At 38.0% G+C, this 12,011-nt stretch overlaps 1 protein-coding gene across 2 annotated transcripts in view; it reads right to left on the minus strand.

The window, feature by feature from the left end:
* The window catches only part of LOC131592328 (neuron navigator 3), a 248,044-nt gene that overhangs the window by 127,239 nt on the left and 108,794 nt on the right, over positions 1-12,011 (minus strand). For both annotated transcript variants that reach the window (XM_058863752.1, XM_058863751.1), the window contains exons 6-8: positions 11,169-11,237; positions 8,449-8,588; positions 448-1,483 (exon numbers count right to left, since the gene is read on the minus strand). In XM_058863752.1, coding sequence (XP_058719735.1) covers positions 448-1,483; positions 8,449-8,588; positions 11,169-11,237 — 1,245 coding nt within the window. The remainder of the gene's footprint in view (positions 1-447; positions 1,484-8,448; positions 8,589-11,168; positions 11,238-12,011) is intronic.

Raw genomic sequence — 12,011 nt, forward strand, 5'->3', positions numbered from 1 at the left:
TTACACATTCTGAAAACATCAGGTGTTTATTTTATGATCTTTTCAAAGAATGGTGAATTCCAAGCAAATATTATCTAATATCAGCAAATAGATTTTGAGGTTCTTAGAATGAAAACAAGAATATTCACACTAGAAACCTGACTCAGCCGTGACCTTTCAAAAGCAGCACAGAGAATGTACCACGTGATCTGTATTTCTAATCAAAACACCCTGAATGTTAAATGGCAAATATTTGCAGTGGATTGCTTTTGTACAAGGTAAAGACTCAGAGTTCTTGTAAGAAATTGTTCATACAGTAACATTAATTAAAAAATAATATTAGGAAAACATTGGCATGATGCTGTGACAGAACCTGAGGGATAACAGCATGATCCACCATTACTTTATCCATTTTAGCTCTCTTTCCTAAATGGTAGCACAAACCCCAATTTTCCTCCATGATCTTACCTATAAATGAAAGGAGCTACCGTGGCAGTGTTGGGGTGGCTGTATTGCTGTTGCTGAGGAAGCTGGACTACACCATTTCCTGTGCCTTGGCCACTGCCTGCAGCCATCGAGGCTGACAGACCAACGGAGGATCCTGGGGTGAGAGCAGCACTTGGTTCCTTCCCTTCAGAAGAAGCAAGACCAGAGGACGGAGAAGCCTTCTCACTAAGCTGAGATTTTGATGTTGACTGGGACTGGTTTCCTTTTGTAGTCCTCAGTTTTTCAACCTCCTTACTCCCTGTGCATGTGGAGGAAGTGCTCTGCTTTGCTGTTGGCACCTTGGATCCAGGTTTTGGGATCCCACTAGAAGATGATATTAAACTCTCTTTCTTGGCTGCTGTTGTCTTGCTTCCCTTTGGGATTAAGCTTGCAATTTTTGAGCTCTTCTTTGTAGATGACTCAATGACCTGATCCTTCTCTTCTTTGACTGCTTTCTCAGTGCAAACTTTGTTTTTGTCCCTGTTCTTTTCCTCTTTGTCCTTTGGCTGTAGCAAAGACTTTTTATTGCTGAGATTTTTGCTGCCAGCTTTCGGAGGGGTTAACTTCGGTGATACTTTGGGACTGCTACTTGTGGAGCCGCCACTGTTCACCCCACCACTTAAGACATCCATTTCACCACACTCTGAAAAGTTGTCATCCTCTCTCCCACTGTCACTGGGTCCCGAGCTCAGTGACAAAGGAGGTCTCAGAGCTGTCCTAGCATTAACCAGCTTGAATTTTTCCAGCATAGATTTTTGTCCAGATGAAGGGGGCTTCACACCTTCAGAAGGGGGTGGCTTGAGCCTGTCTGAAGTTGGAGTAGGGGAGGTTGCGGGACTGGGCTGCTTCACAGACAGCATGGTAGAGGTCGCGCTGTGTTTGACATTCATGGATTTGCTGCGCCAAGGCTTGCTGGCACTGGGAGAGGGTATGGCAGAGACCTGCTGCTGCCCGGTGCTGGTGGCATGCTGCACATTTCCATTCATGCCTGCAGAGGGGTGAGGGCCTTTTGGTGAATCTGCTTAAAAAACACAAAAACCATAGTGGTATAGTTACTCTCCCATCTCCTGCTTGAAGGTGATGTCATACTCCCCTGGCATTTAAAACACACATGTGAACTGGAATAAACAATTTATATATGCATGGAACATGAAGGATACTAATAGAATATGCCTTTCTTTCCTTCATTGTCACAGTGTTTGACACTTCCACAAGTCCAAGAAAGCCTCAGAAACACCTCTGCTACAACAAATTTATTATGCAAATCAAGCCTTTCAAGTTAAGATTTTGTTTTTTAAACTGTAATAAAGAAATTCTTCCAATCACTTGTTCATAACAAAACACTGAAGAAGAAAAACAAGAATTCTACAATTATGGAAGTAAAACAAAACTGGACAAAGAGAGGTTTGATGTTTAGTGAATGAAAATGACGTGCTAGAAAGCTAAGATTTTGGGCAAGAGGAGAAGGACTCAGTAATACTGAAATTAAATGGATAAAATAAATAGTCATAAAAGCAAAAAAGGCTGGGGAAATTACATTTTTTTAGTTTTAAGTACTATTAACAGTATTTAGCAGCTCACTTTAGGAACTTATCTCAGTACACTTTCATAGGTAGGAAAATATTTTACCAACAATTTCACCAGTGTCAGTACTGGAAAGTTACAGTGACATGCAGTTACATCTGCATGGGTACAGCAAAGATAGTTGGTTTGGCTCTGAACTCAGGCAGGTACAGAAGGCTCTGGCACTTCACTACATATGCATAATCTAGGAACTTCATTAGATCTTCAAGAATGAAAGAGAATAAGGCTCCTTCTGCAAGAATCAAACTATGCCAATTAATAGCTGTGATTTTCATCATCTAGCCTTGTTAATTGAAATAGACCAGTGCATGAAAGGGTTAAGCTCTTCTGTATGAAGTTCAGATTCCCAAGACATATCTGTATATATAAACACCATCACTCTGAAACACCAGAGGAATGAAGTGGTAATGGCAATCAAATAATGTGGTACATAGCTATTTCTGCAGCTGACATACATTTTAGTGGATGTATCTTGCCGTGCCTTTTAGTATCGGGACTGTTGGGGAATTAGATGTAAGTTGGTCTATAATATATTGGATTCTCTACTACAAAAAGCACATGAAACACAAAGTACAAATACAGTTTGTGTAATGACAAAAAGAGTGCTTGATGCTTTGCATATACACATAGTGTGTCATACCTTGGGGCCCCCTGTCTGAATAATACCATAGATGAGAATGCTGAGGGCAGTTGTCCCTTCAGCACAGAGTATGAAGTTATGCACCATTTTCATTTTTGCAGACTCAGCCCTAAACCTCAAGTAAAGATTCAACTACCCGTCTGGAAGTCTGAAGGCTGCTAATACATTCAGAAAAGGCAGAATTTTGAGAACACTGAAAGTGAAGCTGTTTTTCCTTTAACAAAGAGAATGCAAACATAGCTAAATTTACTGCTCTGAATAGCATTAAGAAGTTCTAGTTTAAAAATATTTTTTAAAAAATCAGAACAAAAGTAACATGACAACGTGTAACATTTTTACTTGCTTAATTCTATTAGCAACTAGTTTCATTAAGCCAATCACCTCTACCTTAATAGTGCTAATATAATTCCATCTGCCCAGCTCTTTTTTGTGTGCTTTTCAGCCTGGTATGCAAATGCCACAGCACTACATGGGTGACAAAGATGATGAAGGGGTTGGAGCATCTCTCCTGCAAGATGGAGGGCCCCCGGGCTGGGAGAGTTGGGCCTGTTCAGCCTCCAGAAGACTGAGAAGGGAACTCATCAATGTATACAAGTATCTAGAGGGAGGGTGTCAAGTCGGGCTGTTCTCACTGGTGCCAGCAATCAAATAAGGGACAACAGAAAGACCCTGATGCACATAAAGTTCCTCCCGAATATGTGAAGGACTTTGTTACTGTGTAGGTGACTAAGAACTGGAACAGATTGCCCAGAGGTCATGAAGTCTCCCTCACTGGAGATACTAAAAAGCCATCTGGATAAACGCATGGTCACTGGGCTGTGAGATGACCCTGCTTAAGCAGGGGGTGGGACCAGATGACCCGCTGTGGTCCTTCCAACCTGACACATCCTGTGATTCTGTAAATGAGCTCATTCCACCTTCACAAAGAGTTTCAAGCAGCTCTGACAAGTCCTGTTCCAAGCAAGAAAACATTAACTGGTAAAGCTTACTTCAGAGTATTTTTTGTGACAGGTGAAGTTACAGCATTTTCCTGGGCTCCAGGTTGCACCTTTAGTGGGCAGCTGCATAGCTGATCCCTTGGGAGCAAGGCAGGAATTATGGCTGGGCCCCTGTTCTTGTCTAGTGAGCCTCACATGATATAAGAGAGCCTGGGGCCAAGCACAGCTGTTGGAAATTACTGTAGCCCTCAGGCTTTCTTAATTTATACCAGCAATCAGCCACAGGGCTGATAACTGAAAAGTGGGTGTGCACTTGCACACATCTTGCCTTGCACTAAACTAACCCTAAATACACAAGAGGATTGGGGTATTAAGCTATAACAATAGGTCTGTAGAAGAATGATTCACCATAAGACTATGCAAAGCTAATGCAGAATACATGTAACAATCTGTGAACAGTGGGATGCCACTACATTCTGTTGTATTAGTTATGTTACATGTTTATGGCTTCAGGCTATTAGATTTAATACCAAAAAAAAAAGGGAAAAAAAAGAAAAAAAAAAAAAAGTGTTCTGATGGAAAAGAAGAATGCCTGCCTGCCATATTTCCAGCAGTATAATATTGAGATTATTGAGGGGAAAAATGCAAAAAGAAGCGTATTTACTGTTTCATGAGCATTTTGTTCTGCTACATATACAGCAAAAAAAAAATTCAGGCTCCTGGACCCACTGGTATTTGTTTGAGCTCTATGTCACAAATTATAAATAGCAACAAAAAATTACAGAGAATTTTAGCTTGCCATTAACCTTCAATTTAAAGGGCATCCTTAATATTTCTGCAAGGAATATGAACTGCACGCTCTCAGGAAATATTGACAACCTGTCTGTATGTTTAAAAATGTGGAATTAAAAGATCTATTCCCCCTCACCTTCAGCACAAACGCATTACTTGAAGCTGCACACAATTAACTGCTTTCTGTGTGTGCAATTGGGCTTGGCTTTAGCCGCTCATTACATGAAACCTGTCCCCACCTCGTGGTGAGTTTGAGACAGAGTGAACCCAACCTAAAAAAAGGATTTATTTCTGTAAATGAAATTTTACAAGTCAGTCTTGTAAGTCAGGTTTAACCCCTTATTCCTGAGATGCATAGTCAGCTTCTGGTGAAAACAGTTTTGCATTCTGCTTGAGAACTCCGTGCTTCAGAACACAACCTCCACTGTAAAAGCACGGCAGGAACACAACACCGTCTGATGTTCAATGCAAAAAGAGAAATTTCTATCATAACCCAGCAAGACCAGAACGATTGAATGGACATTTTCAAATCCACTTTTCACAGGCTGTAATAAAGGACATATAAAGAGTTGAGCTTGGGCCCAGTACATAATCAACCTCCTTTGTCTTCTCATCTGTGACCTTTACTGTGTTCTGTGCTGGTGGAGAACAGAACCCCTTAACAACAGCTCCTCCACTGCAGCAAAGTTACTTACAGTAATCTAAATATTCTGTAGCAGGTGTCCAGATTATCCATTTTTAGTCAGTCAGAATAAAAAAGGTTAGTAGAGAATGGAAAAGTTGCAAAGGGTTGCTATAAAAATGTTTGACGGAATGGGAGGTCGATCTAGGGAGATTGAAATAATTCAGCTTGTTCAACTCCCGCTTTCTAGCTGTCCATGAGAAAGTAGCTACCCCTTATCAGCACAAGAGGAGAGCACCACCAGGGACAACTGGAAAAATAGTGGCACCAGGAGAAACATACACAAACTAGCTATAGATGTACATACTGACCAGAGATGAAAAATTTGCATCAGCACCATCACAAAATAGAGTTCCAGGGAAGAGTTTCTCAGAGTTTAAACGGGCAAGATAAACAAGTACTGTTTAAACTGAGTTTGGAGGAAACAGAAACACAATCTTTTATCACTGAATAATGTTGAAAAGCTGGAAATACAACTCTATGACATAGAGACCTTCATCAGTGTTCAAATACACTGTTTCTAAGATCTAAGGGGTAAAGATTTGTTTTAAAAATGTGGCATGAATTAGAACATTATTTCTTTGCTGTACTCAAAATGTGCTGTTTTTCCACTTTATCAGCAATCTGAATAATGACTTCATTTAAATAGTTTAATTTTCCTGGTTTTATTTCTATCTTTATGTTATTAGATCAGAAGCAGATAAATCTGTTGTGTCTAAAAGCAGGCATGTTCCTTGAAATTGAAATTTCCTGAAAGAAGAAAATTTCCTGAAAGAATCCTGAAAGCTGCAAAGTCCAGCAAAAAAAATAAATAAATAATTTTCAGACTTAACCAGAGCTACACAGTTACCTGTGTCACAAAATGGATCAGGTCTGTCAGTGAAAACTGCTCTGCTTAGTAAAGAGCAAACCTGTATTTTGTCAGGGAGCCAGGTTTCTTACTGAGTTAACTACTCCCTAAGCAACATTCAAAGGAGATCATATCAATGAGAGACTAAATAATGGAACACTAAATAAGAGGCTGATATCACATCTTCTTTTGGATCACCTTCAGGTCTCCTTTAACTCTGTGACTACGTATCCACTCCCCACTGTGACTGAGTGACCATGTTATGCAGGAAAGGATTACAAGTGCTACCTATAACTGGATTTAAAAAAAAACCTTATGCTGTATATATTTTCTGAGGTCTCCTTATTGCACATACAGGAAGGTGTACAGCAGAGAAAAATGTAACAACAATGGTCTGTCCTTGAAGAGGTGTGATGGTGCCAGTATCTAACAGCTATTTACTTAGCACAAGTCATCTCTTTGTTTTAGAAATTAGGGCATATGCACTTTGCATCTATTCAAAAAAAGCTGGTAAAGTTGTCTTGCTCCAAGCTTCTGCATCAGAAGCAAAAATTGAAACATGAGGTCTGTTATTGGTGCTGCACTGTAGGGAAATATCAGTTTGTTAATGTATGGTGACACTATTTTTTAAAAAAGACAGATTTTATATTTTTTTATATTGTTGCTATTGTAAAGGTTGAAGCTTGATTCTTCAAAACTCTCAGGTTACAGAACATCCTAAAATACTTTTAAAAATATTAAAAAAGTACCTGAAAATCTCATTGTAATATTCAAAAATTAGTCACTATAATAACTAAGTTTAAAATACAGCATGGCACGGTTATTTTTCTCTTTAGGAAAAGTAGAGCACAGTGTACTCAAATACAGGATCTTCTGTTCTTTTAGGATATTATGAAAGAATATCACTTTGCTATCCTTGTATTCAGAGCAGTCATTTTCTTTACTGAATTTCTGCTTTATACCCTAAAACAAACTTGTATTTATCTTTGTCATGTAAAATTACTTGTTTTTTATCCATTCTGCCGTTTTGATAGGAAACAAAAACCAACATGGAAACAAATACAGTAGTCTGTAGATATGCAGCATTACATCTCCTATTTTCTGTTAAATTAATTGATTGACTTTAAAAAAAAAAGCCACCCCATATTCTCTTGCAAGTGGTGACTTCACTAAAAAACCTCATCAAGGTTCTCATTCTCTGCTGTAAAGAAATGGAGGAATAAAGAAATATATCATGCAAAAAGTCACAGAAATATACAATACAATGCAAGCCTTAGCAATCAAAAGACAGTTTCCAAGTAATGAGCTCAGAATATTATTATCTACATTCATGCCTCACCTTGAATCATTTAATTCTCACATATTTCAGTAGCAAACATGTCAACATTATGATGCAATTCTAAAGCCTAAACTGCTGTACATACCTTCACTCAAGTAGCCACATCTCCTGCTTCATAACTTCACTATCGTATTTGTGAACTATACAGTGTGTGCTCAGCTTTAACTCTGATCTTTCTCTAGTTTTAGCTTGGATGTCTTGACACAAACAAGTCCTTGATAAAATAAAGCCACTATAGAACTATGTGAAACATTCAATCCTGATAGTAAAAATAAAGAAATAACTATTGAAAGGATGGTTTTATATCTTCAGATACAGCTAGGGGCAAAGCATGTTCATCAGAATTCTGTAAAAAAAATCTGGATAGCTGCCTGTTGCTTGGATGAAGAACATTCACTGCATACTTGTTCCTCCCACAGACCCCAAGGATGCGAACGGGTACTATGTATATTGTATCATTTTCAACTGGGTTCTAACCCAGAGATATGAATAAAATGCTGTTCATTACACAAAGGGAAAAAGAAGGGGAGGAAGGGGATGGATTAGTTACACAACTCAGAAAGCTGCATTTTTGCATTATTCTTTTTGAGATAAAGCCTGAAGAGGCACATTTTCCAGGAAAATAGAGTCAGGGTGAGAGAAACAGAAGGACCCAGGGTACTCAGTTCATTGTCGCAAGGCTCCTCCAAATCCCTGCAAAATTTCATTTCACTTGCAATCCTTTATTCTGTATTATACACACACTAGGTCAGGTTCTGAAAGAATAGATACATGCAACATTCTGATGCAAGTTAATATTCTGATTCTTTTCCATTGGAGGCTAAGATGCCAAGTTCCCCATAAAATGATGGCAGTATTCCTTTGGGGAAGACTTTTATATGGAAAAAGATTATAGGCATCCAATATGGATTAATTTTTACTTTGTAAAAGTCAGCCTGTGATATTTCCATTAAAGATGGATAAAATATAACATCTTGAAAGTTCTTCATCTGAACTTAAATCCCAACTGAACCACAAGTCCTAATTCAGGCCCCAGTTTCCATACTTATTCCTTACCAAGCCTAAATACCACATTCGCTTCTTTGACCTTGTGGATGGTTTGGGTTTTTTCCTTCTTGTGTGTTATGGGGAGTAAACTCAGTAACCTTAATCCCTTACCTTTTTCATTTCCATTTGCATATTGTGGAGGCTTGTTTTTGTCAATGCTGTTAAAGCTCTGACTTCTCCTATTTAAATTGGAAGCTCCCTGGACTTTGGTACTGCTGCCTGCAGCTGGCACCCTTGAGGGTCCTGGAAGCCTGGAATGGTGAGAAAATAATTGAGAAACCAATGAGAAATCTGTTCATTTTATGTAATACAACATACAGCGGAGACAGTGTGCAAATATCAGATCACAATTTTAAACCAACTAAACCAAATGAATTCAGGAAGCAACAACAAACAGGAGGATTCAAATTAGTTAGACTCCACAAATGAAAATTAAATCTTATCCCTATGCACACAAAAGGGAAAAAGATGCTTTCTAGGGTCACAAGACATGTAAGAAGATGCTTTGCATTTGCCATTAACATTGCTAAAACAGATTCACGCTGAAAAACATTAAAGTGCAATATCAACCTTTATTAACAGGTCACTTCTGGAGAGGAAATATTAAAGAAATAGATTAGAAAGCACAGCAATACATAGTTGAGAAATATTTTGTATCTCTACTAAATTTTTCACAGTTGTGTTTAGCATAAAAACTGGCTTTTTAGTTATCTTCTTCAGTTATTTTTCAGAAGGCTATTTGCTAAAATACTTCCACCTTAGTATTTTAAATGAAAAATACTGAAAATACTTATTTTATCTTATTTTAGAGGATACAGATGCATTTATACCTTTTAGATAGAAGTATATAAAGTATACAGACTCTACAGTTCATTGCTTAGTATTTGCTGCCACCATCTGAGCCTTACTATGTGGCTATGTGAAGGAAAAGGTAGATTCTTGTTTTTATTTCTTAGACAAAATTAATTGCTCAAATCAGTCACAGGCTTTTGCCACAGAAGAGCATCTCTCATCAGTTTCTTGATTATTGGAATGGTTTTAATAATGGCAGTGCAAATTACACCACAGTTATCAAATTCTGTTAGCTTCACTTTATTATGAAAGAACAGCATTAGAAGGAAGGAAAAAAGATCACATTACAAAGAAGTACAAAACATTTGATTTTTTCCAAACTTTTTCTGTTTTTTTAATACACTGGCATAACAGAAATGCTCAAATAATTTTATTTTCCTTTGCAAACATATGTAAACAACTCCATATTCCCTTTCTTTACCAGTTTAAACCTCAGAGAAGGAATCCACTGGTTATTTTCACGGCTCATTCTGGCCTCCAGCCTGCCCTGCTAGTCTCTGTGCTGAGCCCAGAGCAGACTGTCTCTGCTCTGCAGCTGTATGCATGCTAACCCTTACCGTGACCCGTAAATTCGAGTGATCTTCTGTTCCCTGAAGAATGCACTAAAACAAACTTAAAAATCCATTTGCTCCTTCTCATTACCCTAATTTGACAGGCAGTAAGAGCCCTGAGACCATTTGTCAAAGGTAATGACAAAAGCAATGAAAAGGCATGTGCAACACTAGAAACTCATCTGTTCTGTTAAAATACAAAATAGTTCTGCATATATTCTGTATGCCAGAATTCAAGAACTTGCCACAGTAAGCACATTATGCATGAGGTCATTTTCTCTACACACTTTCCAGTTTACCTCATTTGCTGACTTTCTTAACTGAATTCAGGTTTTAAATTGCTCTTGCAGAATCATGTTAAGCAGCTAAGGAAATGCAAAGAGTATAACAAATAAGGGACAAGTCACATACCTCTGAACAGGCTTCGGAAACACTGCCACAGATTTAAAGTATTAGACAATAAGACTGTTAACTTTGACATGTTGAATGTGGACAAGACAGGAGCATCAGCAATAAGGAAAACAAAGACCTTTAAATGCAGGTGCAAAGCAACTGGACCATGGTATAGCTCATTTCAAGCTATCACCAACTCACATTGTGTTAGTGTTCTATACTGCAAAATGCAATCTTTATTGTAGATTATGCAATTTAGAGTTCATTGGTTTCACCAATGAACTGTACAGCAATGGTATAATTAATGAACACATTAATTATCCACCTCCCCCTCCAAAGAAAAAAAGAAAAAGAAAGCTAGTAAAAAGAGTAAGCATTAGACCTCAGCTTCTTTCTTCTACAATCTGGCTTGTAGATTTTAGTGCTCATGGAAATGACAGACTAAAAGTACTGACAAAATCTGAAACAAGTCAGCTCCTACACACAGCTCTGTCAAATTCACTGCCAAAACAAAGCCTCTCATTCATGGGCATAGTGTGCAGGCTACTCTTGATGGAGCAGAAATCTTGGAAGTCATTCCTTATTTCTGCTCTATTTTGCTTCTGTGTAAACTTGACTCTGTGAACTCAAACTTTCAGGTGGGTTTGCTATACATGCAAAACATCTATTGGGAACTGGAGTGGACTCCCAAACTTCTTTTCACTCATGACTAAAGTCAGGAATTGAGCCAGAAAGAACAGAGCACTAAAATCACCAACTAATCCTTCACATCCAATATTTTACATGCAGAATACAAAGATGCAGGATACATAACAACCAGAAATATTGCTAATATATAGTACAAATCAGCCAATTGGCCAAAAGCCAATTAATACAAGGCTTTTCTGTGGCAAAGCTCATCATTCCAAAGCTTGCACACATAACAAAAATTACACATTTTTTAGTGTCTGCTTAAGTCCAAAAGATAAAATATCAATGGGCATATACTTGCTTGAGTATCACTAACAAGCAATAAATTAGAGATATTTAACTGACCTAGAAGCCTTTTTTTGACTGGTTGCAATTCCACTGTGATTAGACTGAGTTGCATATCTGGCTGTGAGACTGTATGAGAAGAAACAGAGAAATTGAATTAAAGAATTTCTTTGAATATGTATAGAAAGAACACACTTACCAGCAAACGATGAGTTAAAGAATGCAAATCGAACATGGATAGAAAATGCAAATTAATTGGCAACAATATGAAACAATGTAAACATGCAGGTTTTTTATGAGATGCAATGAACAGGTTATGAAATAATGGGTACTGTTATAAGAAGTCTCATTTGCTAGAAATTATCTTATGAATAGAAAAAGTGGGCAAATTCCACAGTGACTGAATTCCTGAAGTATAGATCAATTCACACAGAATGTGAACTTTAAAATATTGTGCCCTTTTTTTTTTTTTTCCCCATGAAAAGCACTAAGCACAAATACACTCCTACTGGTCTCTCCAGCAACCTGACTGGATTCACAGTAGGGCTGTTAGAAACAGATTTGCTACACCAAATCCAATGTGAACTCAGAAATCCCACTAAAGCAAGTGACCCTCCTGACAGTAGAATTATATGGAAGAAGCACCCTGTCACAAATTTTATTACTGTTACAGCACAGGTCACATATGTGATGACCCAGGCAGTGAATCAGAGGCTGCATTAACAAAGCCCTCACATGTGCTTAGAACATGGTGAAATTCCATAGGGAAATGCACCTTTGTCTATTAAGGCATCCAAATGGCATTTCTGCAACAGAAAACATGCTATGTTATAGGGCTAAAAACTGTATGTTCCTTTCGACTCCCAACAACCTGGTATTACTAGGCAACAAATTATTTCCTCT

Source organism: Poecile atricapillus, chromosome W, assembly GCF_030490865.1.
Source record: "Poecile atricapillus isolate bPoeAtr1 chromosome W, bPoeAtr1.hap1, whole genome shotgun sequence".
Lineage (NCBI taxonomy): Eukaryota > Metazoa > Chordata > Aves > Passeriformes > Paridae > Poecile > Poecile atricapillus.